Raw genomic sequence first — 26,471 nt, 5'->3', positions numbered from 1 at the left:
TCTGGTCTCCTTCCTACTGGAAAGATGTTGTGAAACTTCAAAGGGTTCAGAAAAGATTTACAAGGATGTTGCCAGGATTGGAGGATTTGAGATATAGGGAGAGGCTGAACAGGCTGGGGCTGTTTTCCCTGGAGCGTCGGAGGCTGAGGGGTGACCTTATAGAGGTTTACAAAATTATGAGGGGCATGGATAGGATAAATAGGCAAAGTCTTTTCCCTGGGATGGGGGAGTCCAAAACTAGAGTGCATAGGTTAGGGTGAGATGGAAAAGATTTAAAAGGCATCTGGATGGGTATATGAATAGGAAGGGTTTGGAGGGATATGGGCCGGGTACTGGTAGGTGGGACTAGATTGGGTTGGGATATCTAGTCAGCGTGGAAGGGTTGGACCAAAGGGTCTGTTTCCACGCTGTACATCTCTATGACTCTATATGCCTATGCAAAAGTAAATCTCGTAAAATTAACATGTTTATAGTTTGTAAGCAAATGTATCAGCTTATTGAATATACTTGACATAACAGTTGAGCTTAGATGTTCAGAAATGAAAGCTAAAACTTTCAGGCCCCAAGTATAATCCAGGAAATGCTCTGGAAGGTTGAGTACATGAAAATCATAAAAATTGTCCAAGTACACTTTGGCATATTCATGGCATGGTGAGATTCTTTAAATTTCCTGGTCTGACAGCATGAAAACACAGAGAACATCTTTCAATTGAATGAATTGCTCATGCTTTTGGTCATTTCAATTCCAATCTGTTCTGCACATATTCCTTAAAGGATGAAAACTAATAGTGACATCTTATCACACAATGAACGAGGAAAATAACAACTGCCAACAGTTGAAATGAAATATAAGTGTACTTTTCAGTTGATAAAGCCATAGTTGTTTTTGGCTTTTACTCAATATTTTGTTTTTATTGTTATTTCATGTTGTGGGAGTCCAGAGGCAGGTTCAGTCAATAATTGCTGAGTAAGATAACCCTACAAAAGAGGAAATAAATACCATAAATACCACTACAGAAAAGGTAATAGGGAAACTAATGGGGCTAAAGGTCTGCTGATGTGTTGCATCATTAGCTATTAAATAAAGTAGCTACAGAGATACTGATACAGTGGGAGCGATCTTCCAAGAAGTCTTACATTCTAAAAAAAAAGTCCCAGGGAATTAGAAAATTACCAGTATAACAAAGTTATTTAAGGCAAGGAGACATTAAGCACCCATCTACAGGATGGTTAGCTTAACATCTGTTATTGGGAAAATATTAGAGTCTATTATTAAAGATGAAGAATTTTCTCCATGCAAAATTGCTCTGTATTGGATTACCTCCTTGCCCACCAGGGCGGTGTTTGCCCTATAATACAGGACAAATGTGTCATGAGTCTGGACAATGTCACCGCTAATGTCACTCACTATGTCCACAAGATAAATGAACAATAGGGTCTATAAAGGAGGGCAAGGGATGGGCCAGATGGGGAGACTGGGGGCTCGGAGGGTGGAAGGACTGGCTAGTTAACATGGCTATTTATGTAGAGGTAATTATAATAGGAATCTTCCTTGGGAATAGCTGTTCTGAAAATGCATCTTACATCAAATGCTAGACTTCATGCAGGGAATATTGCCAACAGGACGGGCTTTGGTGACCCGAGACTCACCTATTGAGGATTTAAATGATGACAGCACTGAGGTTGGCTCCTATGCCATTGGTTATCACGAAATGATAAAAGGAGGGAATGAGAATGTGTATAGGGTATAAGCAGCTGAAAATGTGTTGCTGGAAAAGCGCAGCACGTCAGGCAGCATCCAAGGAGCAGGAGAATCGACGTTTCGGGCATGAGCCCTTCTTCAGGAATCTTTACAGATTCCTGAAGAAGGGCTCATGCCCGAAACGTCGATTCTCCTGCTCCTTGGATGCTGCCTGACGTGCTGTGTTTTTCCAGCAACACATTTTCAGCTCTGATCTCCAGCATCTGCAGTCCTCACTTTCTCCTATAGGGTATAAGCAGACAGGGAAAGGGTTACATTCTGAGTTCTGTGAATCAAGAGTTCAGCTGAGTGCAGGCAGGGAAAGGGTAAAGTTCTGAGTTTTGTGAAACAAGAGATTCAGCTGAGCATGACTCAGCTCAGATAAGAACTTACAGTTAACAATGGAGTGCTGGAGGCAAGGGTAATTGGTCAACAAGGTGGAAAAGTATTCATTATGTAGAGCCATTTAACAGTATTGAAAGCATTCAGTATGCAAGATCAGCTAACAAGGGGAAAAGTATCCATTGTATGAGTCTAGTTAACAAGTTGAAGAACACCCATTATATAACAGGAAAGAGCATGGCCTCTGCCATTGATACTCATTGATTGTAACGGTCACCCTATTAATATGTATGTTGCCTTATCTGGATACTCCTCCCTGTAAAATGACTATATAGTTCATTGTGAAACTGCTGTTCCAGAGAAGAGCGTGAACTGAGGAATTTACAAGAGCAAGGGGGTGTGATGGATGGCAGTTATAGGAAGGGAGAAAAGTCGCAGATACAGTCACATAGATGGGTTAATTCTAGGAGAGGTAAGAGAGGTAGGCAGGTAGTGCAGGATTCTGGATCAGTGGAGCTGGAAGAGCACAGCAATTCAGGCAGCATCCGAGGACAGGCAAAATCGACATTTCGGGCAAAAGCCCTTCATCAGGAATAAAGGCAGAGAGCCTGAAGCGTGGAGAGATAAGCTAGAGGAGGGTGGGGGTGGGGATAGAGTAGCATAGAGTACAATAGGTCAGTGGGGGAGGAGATGAAGGTGATAGGTCAGGGAGGAGAGGGTGGAGTGGATAGGTGGAAAAGGAGCTGGGCAGGTCGGACAAGTCCGGACAAGTCAAGGGGATCGTGTTGCTGGAGGTTAGAAACTAGGATGAGGTGGGGGAAGGGGAAATGAGGAAGCTGTTGAAATCCACATTGATGCCCTGGGGTTGAAGTGTTCCGAGGCGAAAGATGAGGCGTTCTTCTTCCATGCGTCTGGTGGTGAGGGAGCGGCGGTGGAGGAGGCCCAGCACCTCCATATCCTCGGCAGAGTGGGAGGGGGAGTTGAAATGTTGAGCCACAGGGCGGTGTGGTTGATTGGTGCGGGTGTCTCGGAGATGTTCCCTAAAGCGCTCTGCTAGGAGGCGCCCAGTCTCCCCAATGTAGAGGAGACCACATCGGGAGCAACGGATACAATAAATGATATTGGTGGATGTGCAGGTAAAACTTTGATGGATGTGGAAGGCTCCTTTAGGGCCTTGGATGGAGGTGAGGGAGGAGATGTGGGCACAGGTTTTACAGTTCCTGCGGTGGCAGGGGAAAGTGCCAGGATGGGAGGGTGGGTCGTAGGGGGGCGTGGACCTGACCAGGTAGTCACGGAGAGAACGGTCTTTGCGGAAGGAGGAGAGGGGTGGGGAGGGAAATATATCCCTGGTGGTGGGGTCTGTTTGGAGGTGGCGGAAATGTCGGCGGATGATTTGGTTTATGCGGAGGTTGGTAGGGTGGAAGGTGAGCACCAGGGGCGTTCTGTCCTTGTTACGGTTGGAGGGGTGGGGTCTGAGGGCGGAGGTGCGGGATGTGGACGAGATGCGTTGGAGGGCATCTTTAACCACATGGGAAGGGAAATTGCGGTCTCTAAAGAAGGAGGCCATCTGGTGTGTTCTATGGTGGAACCGCTCCTCCTGGGAGCAGATACGGCAGAGGCGGAGGAATTGGGAATACGGGATGGCATTTTTGCAAGAGTTAGGGTGGGAAGAGGTGTAATCCAGGTAGCTGTGGGAGTCGGTGGGTTTGTAGAAAATGTCAGTGTCAAGTCGGTCGTCACTGATGGAGATGGAGAGGTCTAGGAAGGGGAGGGAGGTGTCAGAGATGGTCCAGGTAAATTTAAGGTCAGGGTGGAATGTGTTGGTGAAGTTGATGAATTGCTCAACCTCCTCGCGGGAGCACGAGGTGGCGCCAATGCAGTCATCAATGTAGCAGAGGAAGAGGTGGGGAGTGGTGCCGGTGTAATTACGGAAGATCAACTGTTCTACGTAGCCAACAAAGAGACAGGCATAGCTGGGGCCCATATGTGAGCCCATGGCTACCCCTTTGGTCTGGAGGAAGTGGGAGGATTCGAAGGAGAAATTGTTAAGGGTGAGGACCAGTTCGGCCAAACGAATGAGAGTGTCGGTGGAGGGGTACTGTTGGGAACGTCTGGAGAGGAAAAAACGGAGGGCTTCGAGGCCCTGGTCATGGCGGATGGAGGTGTAGAGGGATTGGATATCCATGGTGAAGATGAGGTGTTGGGGGCCGGGGAAACGGAAGTCTTGGAGGAGGTGGAGGGCATGGGTGGTGTCTCGAACGTATGTGGGGAGTTCCTGGACTAGGGGGGATAGAACAGTGTCGAGGTAGGTAGAGATGAGTTCAGTGGGGCAGGAGCATGCTGAGACAATGGGTCAGCCAGGGTGGTCAGGCTTGTGGATCTTGGGAAGGAGGTAGAACCGGGCAGTGCGGGGTTCCTGGACTATAAGGTTGGAAGCTGTGGGTGGGAGATCTCCTGAGGTGATGAGGTTCTGTATGGTCTGGGAGATGATGGTTTGGTGATGGGGGGTGGGGTCATGGTCGAGGGGGCAGTAGGAAGAGGTGTCCTCGAGTTGGCGTTTGGCTTCAGCGATGTAGAGGTCAGTGCGCCAGACTACTCCTGTACCCCCTTTATCTGCTGGCTTGATGGTGAGGTCAGGATTGGAGCAGAGGGATTGGAGGACTGCGCGTTGCGAGGGTGAGAGGTTGGAGTGGGGGAGGGGGGTCGACAGGTTGAGGCGGTTAATGTCCCGGCGGCAGTTGGAAATGAAGAGGTCGAGGGCAGGTAATAGGCCAGCACGGGGTGTCCAGGTGGATGCAGTGTGTTGGAGGTAGGCGAAGGGGTCCTCGGAAGATGGGCGGGAATCCTGATTGTGAAAGTAAGCTGCAGGAGTCTTCTGTGGCTATCCCCATTTCAAACAAGTATGCTGTTTTGGAAAATGTAGAGGGTGCTGGATTCTCAGGGGAATGTAGTACAAACAGCCAAGTTTCTGGTATTGAGACTTACTCTAATGCGATGAGGGGTACGTTGGGTTCCAAGAGATCAATTGTGTTCAGGGATTCTCTAGTCAGAGGTACAGACAGACGTTTCTGTGGCCAGCAGTGAAAAATCAGAATAGTGTGTTGCTTCCCTGGTGCCAGGATCAAGGATGTCTCAGAGAGGGTGCAGAATGTCCTCAAGGGGGAGAGGGGCCAGCAAGAAGTCATTGTCCACATTGGAACCAACGACATTGGAAGGGAAAAGGATGAGATTCTGAAGGGGGATTATGGAGAGTTAGGCAAGAATTTAAAAAGGAGGCCCTTGAGAGTAGTAACATCTGGATTACTCCCAGTGGTACAAGCTAGTGAAGATAGAGCAGATGAATGTATGGCTGAGGAGTAGGTGTATGGGAGAAGAATTCACATTTTTGGATCATTGGAATCTCTTCTGGCGTAGAAGCGACCTGTACAAGAAGGACGGATTGCACCTGAATTGGAAGGGGACTAATATATTGGCAGGGAGATTTGCTAGAGCGGCTCAGTAAACTAGTAAGGTGGGGGGAATGGGACCCAGGGAGATAGTGAGGAAAGAGATCAATCTGAGACTAGTACAGTTGGGTAAAAGAAGCAAGTCAAACAGTCAGGGCAGGCAGGGGCAAAGCAGAGACCGAAGTAGGACTGATAAATTAAACTGCATTTATTTCAATGCAAGGAGTCTAACAGGGAAGGCAGATGAACTCAGGGCATGGTTAGGAACATGGGACTGGGATATCATAGCAATTACAGAAACATGGCTCAGGGATGGGCAGGACTGGCAGCTTAATATTCCAGGATACAAATGCTACAGGAAGGATAGAAAGGGAGGCAGGAGAGGAGGGAGAGTGGCATTTTTGATAAGGGATAGCATTACAGCTGTGCTGAGGGAGGATATTCCCGGAAATACATTCAGGGAAGTTATTTGGGTGAAACTGAGGAATAAGAAAGGAATGATCACCTTCCTTGGGTGATTGTATTATAGACCCCCTAATAGACAGAGGGAAATTGAGAAACAGATGTGGAAGGAGATCTCATTTATCTGTAAGAATAATCGGGTGGTTATGATAGGGGATTTTAACTTTCCAAACATAGACTGTGACTGCCAGAGTGTTAAGGGTTTAGATGGAGAGGGATTTGTTAAGCTTGTACAAAAACATTTTCTGATTCAGTATGTGGATGTACCTACTAGGGAAGGTGCAAAACTTGGCCTATTATAGAGTCATAGAGATGTACAGCATGGAAAGAGACCCTTCGGTCTAACTCATCCATGCTGACCAGATATCCCAACCCAATCTAGTCCCGCCTGCCAGCATCTGACCCATATCCCTCCAAAGCCTTCCTATTCATTTACCCATCCAAATGCCTCTTAAATGTTTCAATTGTACCAGCCTCCAGCACTTCCTCTGCCAGCTCATTCCATACTTGTACCACCTCTGTATGAAAAACTTGCCCCTTAGGTCTCTTTTATATCTTTCCCCTCTCACCCTAAATCTATGCCCTCTAGTTCTGGACTCCCCGACCCCAGGGAAAATACTTTGTCTATTTACCCTATCCATGCCACTCATAATTTTGTAAACCTCTATAAGGTCACCCCTCAGCCTCCGACGCTCCAGGGAAAACAGCTCCAGCCTGTTCAGCATCTCCTTATAGCTCAAATCCTCCAACCCTGGCAACATCCTGGTAAATCTTTTCTGAGGAGAAAGTGAGGACTGCAGATGCTGGAGATCAGAGCTGAAAATATGTTGCTGGAAAAGCTCAGCAAGTCAGGCAGCATCCAAGGAACAGGAGAATCGACGCTTCGGGCATAGGCCCTTCATCAGGAACCCTTTCAAGTTTCACAACATCTTTCTGATAGGAAGGAGACCAGAATTGCACGCAATATTCCAACAGTGGCCTAACCAATGTCCTGTACAGCCACAACATGACCTTCCAACTCCTGTACTCAATACTCTCCCCAATAAAGAAAAGCATACCAAACGCTTTCTTCATTATCCTATCTACCTGCACTCTAAGATCTCTTTGTTCAGCAACACTCCCTAGGACCTTACCATTAAGTGTATAAGTCCTGCTAAGATTTGCTTTCCCAAAATGCAGCACCTCGCATTTATCTGAATTAAACTCCATCTGCCACTTCTCAGCCCATTGGCCCATCTGGTCAAGCTCCTGTTGTAATTTGATGTAACCCTCTTCGCTGTCCAATACACCTCCAATTTTGGTGTCATCTGCAAATTTATTAACTGTACCTCTTATGCTCGCATCCAAATCATTTATGTAAATGACAAAAAGTAGAGGACCCAGCACCGATCCTTGTGGCACTCCACTGGTCACAGGCCTCCAGTCTGAAAAACAACCCTCCACCACCATCCTCTGTCTTCTACCTTTGAATTCTTGGGAAATAAGGCAGGATAGGTGACTGAGGTGTCAGTGGGGGAGCACTTTGGGGCAAGCGACCACAATTCTATTAGTTTTAAAATAGTGATGGAAAAAGATGGACCAGATCTAAAAGTTGAAGTTCTAGATTGGAGGAAGGCCAATTTTGACAGTATTAGGCAAGAACTTTCAAAAACTGATTGGGACAGATGTTCGCAGGTAAAAGGACAGCTGGAAAATGGGAAGTCTTCAGAAATGAGATAACGAGAGTGCAGAGACAGTATATTCCTTTCACTCCCTGTTAGGGTAAAAGGAAAAGCTAGTAGGTATAAAGAATGCTCGATAACTAAAGAAATTGAGGGTTTGGTTAAGGAAAAATATCATGTCAGGTATAGATAGGATAGATCAAGTGAATCCTTGGAAGACTTTAAAGGCCGTAGGGGTATACTTAAGAGGGAAATCAGGAGGGCAAAAAGGGGACAAGAGATAGCTTTAGCAAATAAGGAGAATCCGAAGGGTTTTACAAATACATTAAGGACAAAAGAATAACAAGGGAGAGAATAGGGCCTCTCAAAGATAAGCAAGTTGGCTTTAGTGTGGAACCGCAGAAAATGAGAAGATGGGCAGCACAGTGGTTAGCACTGCTACCTCACAGGGCCAGAGTTCAATTCCCGCCTCAGGCGATTGACTGTGAAAACTCCACACATTCTCCCAGTGTCTGCATAGGTTTCCCCCGGGTGCTCCGGTTTCCGCCCACAGTCCAAAGATGAATTGGCCATGCTAAATTACCCGTAATGTTAGGTGTAGGGGTATGTGTGGGTTGCGCTTCGGCGGGTCGGTGTAGACTTGTTGGGCCGAAGGGCCTGTTTCCACACTGTAAGTAATCTAATCTAAATGATAGAATATTGGGAAATAGATGGTGACATCTTGAAAAATGTCCATATTACAGAGGAGGAAGTACTGGATGTCTTGAAACACATAAAAGTGGAGAAATCTCCAGGACCTGATGAGGTGTACCCGAGAACTCTTTGGGAAGCTAGGGAAGTAATTGTTGGGCCTCTTGCTGAGATATTTGTATCATCAATAGTCACATGTGAGGTGGCAGAAGACTGGAGGTTGGCTAACATGGTGCCACTGTTTAAGAAGGGTGGTAAGGACAAGCCAGGGAACTATAGACCGGTGAGCCTGACCTCGGTGGTGGGCAAGTTGTTGGAGGGAATCCTGAGGGACAGGATGTACATCTATTTGGAAAGGCAAGGACTGATTAGGGATAGTCAACATGGCTTTGTGCATGGGAAATCATGTCTCACAAACTTGATTGAGTTTTGTGAAGAAGTAACAAAGAGAATTGATGAGGGCAGAGCAGGAGATGTGATCGATATGGACTTCAGTAAGGCATTCGACAAGGTTCCCCATGGGAGACTAGTTAGCAAGGTTAGATCTCATGGAATACAGGGAGAACTGGCCATTTGGATACAGAACTGGCTCGAAGGTAGAAGACTGAGGGTAGTGGTGGAGGGTTATTTTTCAGATTAAAGTCCTGTGACCAGTGGAGTGCCACAAGGATTGGTGCTGGGTCCACTACATTTCGTCATTTATATAAATGATTAGGATGTGAGCATATGAGGTATAGTTGGTGAGTTTGCAGATGACACCAAAATTGGAGATGTAGTGGACAGCAAAGAAGGTTACCTCGGATTGCAACGGGATCTTATCAGATAAGCCAATGGGCTGAGGAGTGCCAGATGGAGTTTAATTCAAATAAATGCGAAGTGCTGCATCTTGGGAAAGAAAAACCTTGCAGGACTTATACACTTAATGGTAAGGTCCTAGGGAGTGTTGCTGATCAAAGAGCCCTTGGAGTGCAGGTTCATAGCTCCTTGAAAGTGGAGTCGGAGGTAGATAGGATAGTGAAGAAGGCGTTTGGCATGCTTTCCTTTACTGGTCAGAGTATTGAGTACAGGAGTTGGGAGGTCATGTTGCAGCTGTACAGGTCATTGGTTAGGCCACTGTTGGAATATTGCGTGCAATTCTGGTCTCCTTCTTATATTGTGAAACTTGAAAGGGTTCAGAAAAGATTTAAGGATGTTGCCAGGGTTGGAGGATTTGAGCTACAGGGAGAGGTTGAATAGACTAGGACTGTTTCCCTGGAGCATTGCAGAGTGAGGGGTGGCCTTATAGAGGTTTATAAAATCATGAGGAGCATGGATAGGGTAAATAGACAAGATCTTTTCCCTGAAGTGGGGGGGCGGGGGGTCCAGAACGAGAGGACATAGGTTTAGGGTGAGGGAAAAGATATAAAAGAGACCTAAGGGGCAACTTTTTCATGCAGAGGGTGGTGCATGTGTGGAATGGGCTGCCAGAGGAACTGGTGGAGGCTGGTACAATTGCAACTGGATGGGTATATGAAGAGGAAGGGTTTGGAGGGATATGGCCAGGTACTGGCAGGTGGGACTAGATTGGGTTGGGATACCTGGTCAGCATGGACGAGTTGGGCCAAAGGGTCTGCTTCCACGCTGTACATCTCTATGACTCTATGTAATAGCAGACCATTTAAAAAGACATAATATAATCAAGTAGAGTCAGCATGGCTTCATGCCTGACACAGTTTCAGAATTAACGAGGTAAAAACAATGACTGCAGATGCTGGAAACCAGATTCTGGATCAGTGGTGCTGGAAGAGCACAGCAATTCAGGCAGCATCCGAGGACAGGCAAAATCGACATTTCGGGCAAAAGCCCTTCATCAGGAACATTTTCAGAATTGGGGGAGGTAACAAGCAGGGTAGATAAAGGGGAAATCAGTAGATATGATATATGTGGATTTCCAAAAGATGTTTGATAAGGCTCTGCACTTTAGACAACTTAATAATATGAAAGACCAGATGGAGTTTGGAGTAATATGGATAGAGGACTGGCTAACCAGCAAACGACAAAGAGTTGGGATAAGGGAAGCATTTTCAGAAAGGCATCTTTCTACTAGTGGAGGGATCACTGATGGTGCCACAATTGATTACAATATATGACTTGGGTGAGGGTAGTGAATGTTACTTAGCCAAGTTTGCAGATGACACAAAAGTACTGTTGAGGCGAGTGGTGGGCAAGACACAGTCTAGAGTTTACAGTCTCGACAGATTAAATGAGTGGGCAAAAACTTGGCAGATAGCATATAATATGGAAAAATGTGAGGAATAGAGGCAATACTTATTACTTAAATGGAGAAAAACTGCAGAAAACTGTAGCAGATGAATTTGGGAGTCCTCATGCATAAATCATGAGAAGCTGGCAAATAAGATCATAGGGATGGCAAGTGGAATGTTGGCTTTATTTCAAAGAGAGGGGAACATAAAAATAGACAGCCTTTGCCAGAACTATACAAGGCACTGGTTAGACCATATCTAAAATACTGAAAGGTTTTAGTCCACATTAGGCAGTGGTTAGCACTGCTCCCTCACAGTGCCAGGGACCCGGGTTCAGTTCCAGCCTTGGCTGACTGACTGTATGGAGTTTGTATATTCTCCCCATGTCTGTGCGGGTTTTATCCAGGTGCTCCAGTTGCCTCCCACAGTCACAAAGATATGTAGGTTAGGTGGATTAGCTATGCTAAATTACCCGTAGTGTCCAGGGATGTGCAGGTTGGGTGGATTGGCCATGGGAAATGTAGGCTTACAGGGATGGGGGGAGTGGGTTGGTCTGGGTGGGACACTCTTCAGAAGGTTGGTGTGGACTAGATGAACTGAATAGCTGAAAATGTGTTGCTGGAAAAGCGCAGCAGGTCAGGCAGCATCCAAGGAGCAGGAGAATCGACGTTTCGGGCATGAGCCCTTCTTCAGGTGAACTGAATAGCCTATTTCTATACTTCGGGATTCTATGAACTTACCTAAGGAATGATATACTGTCATTGGAGGCAATCCAGAGAAGGTTCACTAAATCGATTCGAAGTAAGAAGGATATTTTCTTAGGACAAGAGGTTTAATTGGTTGGGCTAGTACTCATTTGATTTCAGAAGAATAAAAGACTGATCTATTGAACCATGAAAAATTCTGTGGAGGCTTCACAGGGTAGATGCGGAGAGGGTTCTACATGGGTTAGAGTCTAGGACCAAGGGCTTCATGACAATGTGAAGAATCACCCAATTAGTTCAGAGAGAGGAGGAATTTCTTCTCAGAGAGGTAATAAATCTGCAGAATTGTTTCCTTCATAGTGCAAAGGATGCTCTGTCACTAATTATATTTAAGGCAGTGATAGATAGGTTTTTCCAAGAGTTACAAAGAAAAGGCAGGATAATAATGTTGAAGATTATCAGATCAGCCACAATCTCATTGAAAGGTAGGATAGACTCAAATGGGCCAAATGGCCTACTGCTGCTTCACATCTTGTGATCTTATGGCCTAACTTAAGCACACATCAACAACTCAAAATAAAATTCACGTAAAATTTTGGCTAGAGTTGATTGGGAGCAGATACTTTCAGCTAAATCTGATTCAGAGCAATAGAATGTATAGGGAGAGTACAGGGTCAACATATTCCAATAAATAAAAAGGGTGGGACTATCAAATCTTGTGAACCCTAGATATCAAGCATTGATGAAGAATGAGGGAGGTTTATGGCAGATAACAAGGTCTGAAAACAGCAGAAGCCCTCAAGGAGTATTGAATGTGCAAGAGGGAACGTAAAAAGGAGATTGGGAGAGCTATGAAAGCACACTGGCAGGCAAAGCAAAATCTTAAATTGTTTTATAGGTACATTAAGGGTAAAAGGATAACCAGGGCCTATAAAGGTAATTTGCGTTTGGAGTCAGAGGATATATGTAGGGCTTTAAATGAACACTTTGCTTTGGTGTTTAGTAGCAAGAGGAGAGACCTGAGTACAGAAATCATGAGGAAGGTCTATAATACAATTATAGAAATTAGAACCTCCTCTCTGCCTTTGCTAAGTGCCTCCAATGACAGTATATCATTCCTTAGGTAAGTTCATAGAATCCCGAAGTATAGAAATAGGCTATTCAGTTCACCTGAAAAAGGGCCTGTGCCCGAAACGTCGAATCTCCTGTTCCCTGGATGCTGCCTGACCTGCTGTGCTGTTCCAGCAATAAAGTTTCAACTAAGTGTCAAACAGGCCTAATAGTAGATAAATCTCCAAGGCCAGATGAAATGTATCCCAGATTGTTGAATGAAGCTCAGGAGGAAATAGCAGAGACACTTGCAAGAACTTTCAATTCTTTTTTAGCCGCAAGAGAGCAGCAGGTGGATTGGAGGACAGCCAATCTGGTACCATTATTCAAGAAGGAAGCTAGAGATAAACCAGGAAACTACAGGACAGTCAGTCTGACCTTGATGGTGGGGAGACTATCGGAAGCAATTCAAGAAACAGATTTATTCTGCAGTTGGCATGGCAGGGACCCCACCACCAGGGATATATTTCCCTCCCCACCCCTCTCCGCCTTCCGCAAAGACCGTTCCCTCCGTGACTACCTGGTCAGGTCCACGCCCCCCTACGACCCACCCTCCCATCCTGGCACCTTCCCCTGCCACCGCAGGAACTGTAAAACCTGTGCCCACACCTCCTCCCTCACCTCCATCCAAGGCCCTAAAGGAGCCTTCCACATCCATCAAAGTTTTACCTGCACATCCACTCATATCATTTATTGTATCCGTTGCTCCCGATGTGGTCTCCTCTACATTGGGGAGACTGGACGCCTCCTAGCAGAGCGCTTTAGGGAACATCTCCAAGACACCCGCACCAATCAACCAAATCGCCCCGTGGCTCAATATTTCAACTCCCCCTCCCACTCTGCCGAGGATATGGAGGTGCTGGGCCTCCTACACCGCCGCTCCCTCACCACCAAACGCCTGGAGGAAGAACGCCTCATCTTCCGCCTCGGAACACTTCAACCCCAGGGCATCAATGTGGATTTCAACAGCTTCCTCATTTCCCCTTCCCCCACCTCATCCTAGTTTGAAGGGGATGTGAGGAAAAACATTTTCACACGGAAGTTGGTGTGACTCTGGAACTCATTGCCCATAAGGATTGAGGGAGAAACCTTCATAAAATTTAAGAAATATTTAGAGGTGCACTTGTGATATTAAGGCATACAAGGCCATGGGCCAAGAACCAGAACACTGGATTAGCATAGTTCCTTGCAAATGGAATAGCAAGTAGATAGGATGGTGAAGAAGCATTTGGAACTTGCCTTCATTGGGCAGAGCATTGAACGTTGGAGATGGGATGTCATGTTGCGACTGTACGGAACATTGATGAGGCCATTTTTGGAATACTGCATACAATTCTGGTTGGTCTTCTATAGGAAAGATGTTGCTAAAGATGGGAGGGTACAGAAAAGATTTACAAGGATGTTATAGGGAGAGGCTGAATAGGCTAGGACTTTTTCCCCTGGAGCATTGGAAACTCAGGGATGACCTTATAGAGATTTAGAAAATAGTGAGGGGCATGGAAAGGGTGAATAGTCAAGATCTTTTTCCTAGGGTGGGGGGAGTCCAAAACTAGAGGGCAAAGGTTTATGGTGATTATGGAAAGATTTAAAAAGGACCTGAGAGGTAACTTTTCACGCAGAGGGTGGTGCGTGTATGGAATGAACTACCTGAGCAAGTGATGGAAGCAGGTATAATTACAACATTTAAAAGGTGAGCTACTGGTATGGATTGAGGATTGGCTGTCTGACAGAAGGCAGAGAGTTGGGATAAAAGGTTCTTTTTCGGAATGGTAGCTGGTGACAAGCGGTGTCCCACAGGGTTCAGTGTTGGGGCCACAGCTGTTCACGTTATATATTAATGATCTGGATGAAGGGACTGGGGGCATTCTAGCGAGGTTTGCCGATGATATGAAGTTAGGTGGACAGGCAGGTAGTACTGAGGAAGTGGGGAGGCTGCAGAAGGATCGAGACAGTTTAGGAGAGTGGTCCAGGAAATGGCTGATGGAATTCAATGTGAGCAAATGCGAGCTCTTGCACTTTGGAAAAAAGAATACAACCATGGACTACTTTCTAAATGGTTAGAAAATTCATAAAGCCAAAGTACAAAGGGATCTGGGAGTGCTAGTCGAGGATTCTCTAAAGGTAAACAGGCAGGTTGAGTCTGTGATTAAAAAAAGCAAATGTAATGTTGTCATTTATCTCAAGAGGGTTGGAATATAAAAGCACCGTTGTGCTACTGAGACTTTATAAATCTCTGGTTAGGCCCCATTTGGAGTACTGTGTCCAGTTTTGGTCCCCACACCTCAGGAAGGACATACTGGCACTGGAGCATGTCCAGCGGAGATTCACACGGATGATCCCTGTAATGGTAGGTCTATCATACGAGGAACGGCTGAGGATCCTGGGATTGTATTCATTGGAGTTTAGAAGATTAAGGGGAGATCTAATAGAAACTTAAAAGATAATACATGGCTTGGAAAGGGAGGACGCTCGGAAATTGTTTCCGTTAGGCGAGGAGACGAGGACCCGTGGACACAGCCTTAGAATTAGAGGGGGTAAATTCAGAACAGAAATGCGGAGACATTTCTTCAGCCAGAGAGCGGTGAGCCTGTGGAATTCATTGCCGCAGAGTGCAGTGGAGGCCGGGACGCTAAATGTCTTCAAGGCAGAAATTGATAAATTCTTGATGTCACAAGGAATTAAGGGCTACGGGGAGAACGTGGGTAAGTGGAGTTGAAATGCCCATCAGCCATGATTGAATGGCGGAGTGGACTTGATGGGCCGAATGGCCTTACTTCCACTCCTATGTCTTATGGTCTTAAAATGGGTGTAGGAATAGGAAGAGAGGGACATGGGCCAATGCTGACAAATGGGACTACATCAGATTGGGATGTCTGGTCAGCGGGGATGGATCAAAGTGTCTGTTTCTATGCAATGTAACTCTATGACTCTAATAGATAAGTGTTGTTTCTGACCATCACAGACACACTGACCCAAAGGGTCTTTTTCTGTGCTACAGACCTCTGAGACTCCATGACTAGAACCAATATCAGTTAGACAACTCCCTGTATGCTGTTGAAACTTTTAAAATGGCAAAGCACACAAAATGCATGGAAGTGTAACAACAGCTGGGAGGAATAACATAGCAACTAACTTGTAGGCACTTGATGGTGCTTATAAATAGCACTGTAGTGAGCTGTTTTTATTCATTCATGGATGTTGGTTTTGCTGGCTTGGCCAACATTTAATGCCCAACCCTCGCTGTCCTTGAAAAGGTGGTAATGATCTGCATTCTTGAACCTCTTCAGTTTACTTGACATAGGTAGACAAACAATGCCATTACCAAAGGATCTGTGATTGAGCTCATTAGAGCAAAGAGGACAAGAGAAGATTTGACAGAGGTAGTCAAAATCCAGGAGTATTGATTGGTCATGGGTTAGGAAAATTGGTAAAAGAAAATCTGGCATGTTAATACTTTTTATGAATGTATTGATCTGGAATGAATTGCATGAAAAATAGCACATTCAGAAGTAACTTTCAAAGGGGAAGTGGATATTTTCCATTCTTTCAGAGGACGTGGGCCATTGCTGATTGGGCCAGCATTTATTGTCCATCCCCCATGAAGTGCTGATGCGGTCATTGAGTACAGGGATTCCCGTGTTGCTGTTAGGAATTTAACCCAGCAGCAATAAAGGATGAAAATATTTCCAAGTCAAGTTGCTGAGTGGTTTGGAGAGGAACGTAGTGGTGGCATTCCCATATAACTGCTACCTTTGTCCTTCTAGATGGCAGTGGGCATAGATTTGCAAAGTGATGTTAAGGAGTCTTGGTAAATTTCTGAAGTATATCTTGTAGATGATACACATAGCTGCTACCGTGCATTGGAGGTAGAAGCAATGATTTTTGTGGATGTGGCCATTTTGGCTTGGTTAGTGGAGAGCTGCACTCATCCAGGTAAGTGGAGGTCATTCCATCACATGCCTAAAATTTGCCTTCGTTTTCAGGCATTGGGGAGTTACTCGCTGTAAAATTCTCTGGCCTGCTCTTGTAGACACAGTAATTATATGGCTAGTCCAGTTCATTTTCTGGTCAAACATAACCTCCAGGATGTTGATAATGGGGAATTCAGTAATGGCAATACCATCAATATCAAGAAGTGATGGTTAGGATGGAGATAGTCATTGGCTGACACTTGTGTAGTGCAAATGTGACTTGGCACTTGATAGCCCAAGTCTGGATATTATTGCTACTTAAAAGAAAAAGGAAAAAAAGGTTTAGAAGAAAAATGTGCAGCGTTATGGGAAATAACTGAACATGGTTTAAGTGACTACCTTCTGTTCTATGTCTGATTCTATAGAAATCATGGAACAAGAAAACTCTTATGCATTACTTACAGAACGCCTTCATTAAACCTGATCTCTGGCTGAAGTGATATTATGACATGTATCTTTTAAATGACCTTTGATTCAAGATTATCATAAATGCATATTTTTTATGTGTTCGATGAGGGTGCCACTGACTAGGCCAGCATTTAGTATCCATTGCTAATTGCCCAGAGGGTAGTTAAGAGTCAAAAATATTGCTATGGGACTGGAGTCATATATAAGCCAGACCAGGCAAGGACTGTAGTTACCTTCCCTAAAAAGGTCATCAGTGAACCTGATAGGTTTTCTCACAATCGACAACAGTGTTACGGTCATCATTAGACTCTTTAAAAATAACAGTGGCAAACTTCCTTGATTGCACAATTGGTTATAGACAATTAATATTTCTCAAGTGGGATACTTGCAATATGCTGAAATAACAATTGAGATGGTAGAATTGGCTTCAGCACCAAGGTATGTAGGGAGTGACACTGCTATTTTGAAATGATATCTGTACTTGTTTGTGTTAATTTTGAGATCCCATCATGCGCTGTTAAACTCAGTGGCTAAAATAACATGGCAACATGGCACTTAAGAGTCATAGAGCTGTACAGCATGGAAACAGTCCTTTCCGTCCAACTTGTCCATGCTGACCAGATATTCTAAATTAATCTAGTCCCATCTGCCAGCATTTGGCTCATATCCCACTAACCTCTTCCTGTTCATTTAAATGTTGTAATTTTCCCAGCCTCCACCAGTTCCTCCGATAGCTCATTCCATACCCCCTTTGTGTGAAAATGTTGCCCATTAGATCCCTTTTAAATCTTTCCCCGCTCACCTTAAATCTATGCCCTATGGTTTTAGACTTCACCCATCCTGGGAAAAGATGTTGGCTATTCACCCTATCGACATCAGACACGATTTTATAAACCGCTATAAAGATCACTCTTAGTCTCTGACAGGGCAGGTAAAATAGCCCCAACCTATCCAGTCTCTCCCTATAGCTCAAACCCTCAAACCTTAGCAATATTCTTGTAAACCTTTTCCGAACCCTTTCAAGTTTAACAATATCTTTCCTACAGCAGGGAGATCAGAACTGCACGCAGAACTCCTCCTAATATCTTCAAACTATGACTTCTCTTATTAAGCAAGACACCAATTCCATCAGGGCAGAGGGAAGAAAGTTTTGCGAAATAAAAACTAAACGATACTGGAAAGAAGATTTTGACCCTATAAAGAGAAAAAAAAAGTTATAGCTTCGGCTAACCAATTTTCTTTAATTCTACTTTATATTCATAACTAAAAATAGTCAGAACATTTTCCACTGACAGCATATTCTGGGGCACTAATTAGGTGTCATCTTAGCTCCTCAATTGGAGGCACTGTTACTTTCTCCTACACGTACAGGTTTAATATCGGAACAGCTGCCAGAATGCAAAACAGCACCATGTTATGGTATGGTACTGCTGCACACTTGCACACTGCAGTTTCTACTGGACACATACATCTGCTATTCCATTACTTCCTTACTGAAACAGCTGACCGCAGAGTAAATAAAACATCTTAAAAGTTGGATGCATGTGTACTGTGCTGATGGACGTTGCATTATGAGTTCATTAAGGAAAAAGATATAGGTAGTGATCAAACACCAGCTGTTACAGTGATAATCGCTGCACTTCGTGGATAATAGAACATAGAAAAGTACAGCACTGAACAGGCCCTTTGGCCCACAATGTTGTGCTGAGATTTAATCCTAATGTCACATATAGTAACTTAACCTACGCACCCCTCAACTCACTGCTATCCATGTGCATGTCCAGCAGTCGCTTAAATGTCCCCAATGACTCTGCTTCCACTACCACAACTGACAACTCTCTGCAGAAAGAGCCTACCTCTGACGTAACCTTTATACGTTTCTCCGAATATCTTCAAACTATGACTTCTCATACCAGTCAATCCTGCTCTGGGGAAAAGTCTCTGGCTATTGATTCTCTCTTCCTCTCATTATTTTGTACACCTCGATCAGGTCTCCTCTCTTCCTCCTTCTCTCCAGAGAGAAAAGTCCGAACTTATTCAACCTTTCTTCATAAGGCAAGCCCTCCAGTCCAGGCAGCATCCTGGTAAACCTTCTTTGCACCCTCTCCAAAGCCTCTGTATCTTTCCTATAGTAGGGTGACCAGAACTGGACACAATATTCCAAGTGTGGTCTCACCAGGGACTTGTAGAGCTGCAGCAAAACCTCGCGGCTCTTAAACTCAATTCCCCTGTTAATGAAAACCAAAACACCATATGCTTTCTTAACAACCCTATCCACTTGGGTGGCAACTTTGAGGGATCTATGTACTTGCACACCCAGATCCCTCTGTTCCTTATTCTAGTAAAAAATTTGGTGGTGTGTCAATTAAACAAGGAAACCTGGCTTCTTTTGAGTTTTATCGGAGGAACAGGCTCCCTGGTTGAGTCTAATTGTATTTGTAAATCTAGAATTGTACAATTCCAACATAAGCACAGTGAGCAAAAATGTTGAAAAATTAACAGCCATATTATCTCCCTGAAGGATGCATCTGCAGTAGACATGTATGTAAATATATAAGCAAATATGCTCAACTTTTTTGACATGCAACTGCCTGCTGCCCAAACTCCATCCAAAAAAGATGCTGTGACAGTTGGAAGAGAGAGGCAATGTTTTGGTCACATTAATGCTCAGTTGATGAAATTTTCAAATAGGCCCTTTTTTAGTCTTGTATGGGATGTGGGCATCATTGCCAAGACTGACATTTTTGCCCATTCCTAATTACCCTGAAGTGATTTGTTATCTAAGCTATTGTAGAGCATAGTTACGAGTTAAAGACATTGTTGTGGATCTGGAGTAACACATAGGACAGACCCAGTATGGGGGCAGATTTCCTTCCCTAAAAGACATTAGCGAACAAGAGAGATTTTTGTGATAATTGACAATTAGTTGTTAAAAATCAAATTCAAATTTCACCATCAGCCTTGGTGGTGTTTGAACCCACATTCCCGGAGTACTAGCTCAGAGACATAACCACTAGCCTACTATCTCCCACTTGTAAAAGTGTGAGCAGCCAGTCAACCTTCTTTACCCACATTGCTGCTTAAGTATGAATACTGGGATCCAATACTAGTCATAGGATTTGAACTACAGTGTGGACCATCTTATTATTCGGCATGTGCAGTTAGCCTATTGGATTCAAAGTGTCCTAAAATCAAAAGGTAGCTTAGATTCAGGTAGGCATTATGGCACTGCACTGACTTTGCACTTATTTTAAACGGGAATGTAATCTCATCCCCTAAAGCAGTAGAACTGAAACTTTAGAAAGTCTCTGAACTACTAGCAATTAAAATGTTTGAAAGTAAAAAAAAAAGAATGCTCTATTAAAGGGCATTCTATTTCTGAAGTTGTATCCAATTATTTTTGCTGCTCCCCACCAGTATCCTGCCTATGCATTCAATTTAAGTGAACAAAGCAGACATTTATACACAGCTTAAATTCTTCTGATGAAAACTGCAGTTCTTCAACTCTTTAATATATCAGAATTAATCGTATTCTTACTTGGAATATTCTGTGTGTTGTAATTTTTATTAGATCTAACTGTTCACAAACAAATATTCCCTTATATTTTGATGCCTTGTTTAGTTATAGAAAAGCCAGACTATGCTTACTGCAAACACAAAATGCAGTCATTCCTCTTTATCTGCAAAGTTTCCGTTCCAGAGAACTCCTGCAAATAATGAAATTCTTGAGTATAGAGCTTGTTAAAAGTAGGTTACAAATCATGGATGTATAATTTTGATGTTACTTATTTTTTGGCATAGATAGGTGAATTCACAAGTTATGATTTTGCATTGGCAGAGAATTTACTGTGTATATTTATCTGTTGAAAGCAATGCATATGGTAAAATTATATTTATGCAAATTAATTGTACTACTTGGGTTGTTTTATTCAAAAGGTTTACTAAAAAGAATGATTTTTGAACTCAACCTGAAGCTGCATCGTGTGTTCAGTTCACAAAGAACATTCACTCCCAATATCTCAGTCATCATGAAAAGTCATTTTCTGACATCAAGCTCCTAGAGACAATTGCATATCTGAAACGTGGACATTTGATATATATCCTGTTATGTGGAAATTACAATGTAGCATAGTGAATAAAAATAATCTACGGAGTAGTTCAATCACCTTGCAGTTACTATTCTACATCCTGTTAGCATTTGTGGAATCAGAGTCAAAAAGTGTGGCGCTGGAAAAAAGCACATATTAGGCAGCATTCAAGGAGAGTCGTTTTGGGCCTAAGTCCTTCTCGGATGCTGCCTGACCTGCTGTGCTTTTTTTCAGCGCCACACTTTTTGACTCTGATTCTCCAGCATCTGCAGTGCTCACTTCCCCCTGGTTTGTGAAATCATATCCAAGCAAAGGTTAATGCCTCTCAGAGGGGGCATAGCTATGAAAAACTATTATGACTGAAGCATACTAGGTGGCATCAACTAACAAATTGAATAGCTTCTTCCATTGTTTCTTCATTGTCAGTACCTTCATTATTTGTGTGGTGCTTTCTCTGATACGTTGATGACTGTAAGAGCCAATTTCTCTCTAGAGCACGCTGAGGGCTGGTAGCTCCAGCGAATAGCATTTTTCTCTGGGATTTTTGTCTAACTGCCCCCTTCTTTTATACCCTTGATGACATATTAATATTTCTTACATAGGATTGGTCCTATATTGTCAAAACCATCATATTTAAATTTAATAGGTTTTTGGTATTTAAGTGCCTGGCTAAATTGATTGGCAAAATTCAAAACATATTGTCTTGGTTAAAAACTGCAGTTTGGCCTGCTAACTGTACTGCCTTTCAATAAGAATGCTTCAGTTCAGGCTCTGTGTACTGGCAATCTCAAGCTGCAGCTCACAGACATACATTTTAAATTCTCTAAGCATCAAAAAAAACACCATTTTTAAAAAAAGGGACCATGCAATGTTTTCCCCATTTTACAAACACCAAATTCTAACTTCCTGTCTCCTGATCTAAAATTACTCTACCCAACTTTGCAACACAAAATAATTTGAAAGAACAGCTGCAATTCAACTTTTACTGCAACAGAAAGGCATACAACCTTTCCAAGCTCTGTTCCGGCACTTGTCAAACTTTCAATGCAGTCAGACTCAAAGTTTAAGCCTGCATTCAACAATCAGGCATTTATTCATGTCAAACTACTCTTGCAAATTTGAGCTCATTTTATAAATTTAGAGTCTTTGATGTTGCTTGGAGTATTTACTTTCTGGAAATTATTGATGATGCAGACTATTGAAAGGTTATCAATGAAATTCAAAGGTTCATCATTTTAAGTTTAACAGAAGCTTGTTGTCTATTCATAATATAGAAAAACTGGTACTAATATTTCTTTGAGCACTTCCATGGATTAAAGAGAAACAGATGGTTAGTTAATTATTAGGCACCAACTGTTCACAAATGTTCCTTGCATGAATAATCAATTACCCTTTAAAGAAACAATTATTCAAAGTGTATCTACATCATTATCAACAATTTTCTTTAAAACATAGCCACCAATTTCATCCAAACCAACTTTTGATTTTTGTTCATTTTTAGACTCGAAGAAAACTCAGTACTTCCTTCTTGAGTGAGGGAATTCTTCGTGACCTACCCAATCCTATTAAATCAAACAGTCAGGACTTTTGTTGAGTTGGGGTGCAGGGAAGATTCTCTCTCAATCTTCTCATTGGCTATTTTAAGATTGACAGAAACCCCCAGGGTACCACATGATCATTGATAATAACTTCATGTATTGATCTTTAACTTTCAAGATGAAACAATAGTTAAACATTTTTGCTTCATCTTTTAGGAATGCTTTGTTCTAAGCAGCTTTACACAATTACATCAAATCCAATGCATGGATAATAAACTGTCATTATGTACCAACACTCAGCCATAGATCTATAAGAAAGCTCCAGTGGGTTGTTAACAAGAGCTTTTTGGAAGTTGATAATTGATTAACAGCTTCACTAAATGGAGATACAACTGCTACCCTAAATTTAGTTATCCACTAAAAATTAGCTGACAAAAATCTTAAAAAGCAGTCAAATAGACAATGCAATTTCATTGTTAGCATGTTAAAGGCTGTAAGATTTTTACTCTGCAGAATTTTAAGTAAACAATTCCATATATAAAAGATTTTGCATGTTCGGGGAGCAATTTATAGAGAACAGGAAAAGATTAAGAACAAGAAATCAATTTAACCCAGTTATGAGTACTTGATATAAATAAATTGTTCCTGTCGCTTGGATTTATTGTTCACAGGTACAATCCAACTATATACATAGAAAGAGAGCCCAAACTAATCTAGAAGGAAAATAAAAGAGATTGAGCTCATCAGTCTCCAGAATCAAAGTTTAAATCCAGCTCCTTTGACCATCAGGAGAGCACCAATCAGTGCTTTTGAAATTTTATCACACTTTCATTTCATTTCAGTGAATGACAGGGGTTGCCTTTCAGATTAGGGCAAAAGGGGTCAATCCAAAAGTTCAGCTCATGACCAAACTTTGGGGAGTCCTAGTATAAATTGTTATAATTTATTTGCAAAGACATTCCTTTGGCCTTTGATGCAAACATGTCCCAATAAAAAAAAATTACAGTAATGTCAGGTTCAAAATAGTGAATGGTTGGTTCACAATGAGATTATTATTTTTTGCATCTGGCTTCCCAAATAACTTGTTCCTTTAAAAAGGAACCTTTGCACCAGATTAGCTGCTTTAATTCTTGGGTAGCAATAGTTGAACAACAATGAGCTTTACAACTTGTAGGTTGGTGGGCCTGCATGTTCATAAAGACTGGAACATAATTCCAGCTTCTGACTGCTATCATGGAACCTCTGCTGGAAGGTTGCAGAATGCTTGATGGTGACAAGATTGGCATCAGCAATGAGGCTATTGATCACTAACCAGTGGTCGCTCACCCTGCTAAATTACTGAAAGCAACACATCCACCAAGAAGCACATCCCTACAAGAACTGAATACAGTCAGACATGAAAGATAGGAGGAAAAGCAAATTGATGAGGAAAAGCAAATAACTTGTATTTTGCAACAAATCAGACATCTTTAGAGAGTCAAGTGTACAGGTTGCTGATCTGAAATAGGGGTAAAAATTATATAGGATCTTCCCTCTTAAAAACCCAACTAAGCAAATTCATAAATTCAATATTTAATTTCTTCGACAGAAAAGCAAGCAGTAAATTTAGAAAAGTGTTCAAACAGTGACAAATACATATTCAAATATGTAATAGCAAAGGATTTAAAATATCGAAGATATTTCCATTTATCATCAATGAAAGCCAACTTCTATTTTCTTTAAGATTAGACTCACTTCCAGTCAGACTAAGGAGATGAAAGTCTTCTAAGAGTTTATAAGGACCACTTGTGAAATGAGATTAGGCACTTCAAACCACCTTCCTGTGGACTTGGATCAGAACACAAGACTACCCTTGGGACCTCATAATAAATTGGCCAAAGGTTCTGAATTGTATCAAATCAAAACTCAGATGATTGAATCCCATACATAAGTAGTAGAATTTTATTTCAATTTAAAATCACATTAATTGAATAGTAAAGAAAAGATAATAGTTGCCATCTATTTATGCCATGTATTATTTAGGTAAACAAATCAAAGTTAAAATGAAAATTTATAATTTATGTTTTAGTGAAGTAACGGGTAAAGAAGTTCAAAACAAAAACTAACTTCCTTATCATTTCTCATAAAATTACAATAAACCTACATAGTGTGTAACAGCCTCAAAACGTCTTAGTCATCTTGCTTGCAATTCAGTTTCAAAATGTTTTCATTATTTAATTCCACACAGTTAAATCAGGGAATTCATGTGCACAACTACACAAACTGTTTGCTAAGAAACTAGGCAGCCACTTTGGGACCATGATTTATGGCTATAGAATTATCCTGTTGTTTTTTTTTTTGTCGGACAACTGAACTTGCTTGAACACTCACTGACAGTCCCATGCCTATTTTCTCAAGATGCATTTTGGTGTTGGTCAAGTTTAAATATTCTCCTCTTCTCGCAGGAACTGAAACACTGAAGAGAAGTCTTTCTGAGCATAGCCCCTTGCGCACATCATCCTGTAAACCTGATGAGACAATGATCCTAATAAAGCAGGGGTTTTAGTGTTCGTCGCTGTGTTTTGTACTAATCCCAGATCCTATATGGAAGAAATGGAAGGAGAGTTAGAGAGTGATTTTTTCAAGCTCAGTTTCGAACTCAACACTGTGGTCCTATTCAAACCACAAATAACTGCATGATCATTATAACAAATCACAAGTACTTTGCAGTGATTTTTCTTTTAATCAGTGCCTGACGTGTATGAGAAACAATAACATTTCAGAATCTATTTGTCAACCTACTGAAAAGTTGGGTAAACCTTTTGTTTGTTATGAAGTGCACACTCATAAGAAGTCAACCTACGTGGCAAGTAGTGCACACTCAACTCTTTCCTGAATCCAGGGACATGACTGGTTTTCACCTCTTGCCATCTTTTAATCATGGCAAGAGCTAGTCATTTAACTGTTCAATTTTAATTTGGAATAGGATTTCACAGTCCTGATTCTTTTCTACTCTTTTCTCACTCTACCATACCCCATGTTGTTTCATTCAATCCAATTTAGTGACTCACTCATCTTCATAAGACTCAAAACACTGACGATTTCTCTCTACAGGAGCCAATGTCCCTGTTGAAAATCTGGTTTTCCTAGTTTTTCTTTTGGTTTTAAGGCTATAGTTCTCTGAAGGCAATTAATAAAAAAGGTGTGCATCAGTCTGTATCAGGCTCTAGTGATATACCGCAGTGTAGTAACTCAACACAGTGACTTTCCAATATATGGTTCACTTGGTTCACAAAAGTGAGGAACTGGATTTGCTATCTCCATATAATGTGAGAAAAGCAGCGTGTGGTTCAGGAAATTTCCCCAGAGCATTAAAAATGGACAGAAAGATGACTCAGTGAAACTGCCCTTCCCATCAGATATAATATAGAGCAATCTAGAAAGTAGTAAAATGACAAGAATATTCAACCAGAGGAACAAGAGTGGGCCATTCCATGAGGTTAAGACTCATGTCTGGCCTAACGCCATGTATCTGCCTTTGGCCCATATCCCTTAATCTCTCTGCTGACCAAAAATGTATCCATTTAACAACTGATCCTGCATCCTCTGGCCAGTTGAGACAGAGTTCCAAACATCTACCACCCTTTACTTTAGAAAGCACTTCTACACACATCTTCTGAAAGTCTGAGAATTAGGACCAGATCAATGTGCCTTAGTTCTAGAATCCCCAACCAGTGGAAATAGTTTATCTTGTCTGTCTTTTCCTACTAATATCTTGAAGACTTTGATCAGATCACCTCTTAACCTTTTAAATTCTAGGGAAACCTGCCTAATTTGTATAACCTCTCCTCATAACTTAACCCATAAAGTCCAGGTGTCATTCTTTGAAAACAAATATTATAGTCTCTCCAAGGGCAATATATCCTTCCTTAGGAGTGCTCAGATCTACAGTATTCCAAGTGGGGTCTAACCAGAGTTTTGAATAGCTGCAGTGTAGCGTCTGTATCCTAGCATACCCCAATCCTGTAGAAATAAAAGCCAGCATTCCATGAGATTTGTTGATTCTTTTCTGCACTTGTTTGTGACTT

The 26,471-nt window shown here is 42.5% G+C and overlaps 1 protein-coding gene across 1 annotated transcript in view; it reads right to left on the bottom strand.

Annotated features, from left to right (window-relative positions):
* Positions 1-24,322: 24,322 nt before the first annotated feature.
* The window catches only part of LOC122550227 (3-hydroxyisobutyrate dehydrogenase, mitochondrial-like), a 149,300-nt gene continuing 147,151 nt past the window's right edge, over positions 24,323-26,471 (bottom strand). The window contains exon 8 of the mRNA XM_087986959.1: positions 24,323-24,983. Coding sequence (XP_087843085.1) covers positions 24,825-24,983 — 159 coding nt within the window. The 3' untranslated portion in view covers positions 24,323-24,824. The remainder of the gene's footprint in view (positions 24,984-26,471) is intronic.

The sequence above is a fragment of the Chiloscyllium plagiosum genome, unplaced genomic scaffold (genome assembly GCF_037043375.1).
Source record: "Chiloscyllium plagiosum isolate Xiang-an unplaced genomic scaffold, Cpla_swu_hap1 HiC_scaffold_5, whole genome shotgun sequence".
In the NCBI taxonomy this organism is placed as follows: Eukaryota; Metazoa; Chordata; class Chondrichthyes; order Orectolobiformes; family Hemiscylliidae; genus Chiloscyllium; species Chiloscyllium plagiosum.
Note: the sequence above shows the minus strand (reverse complement) of the source record. Positions and strands in the feature narration are given on the sequence as shown.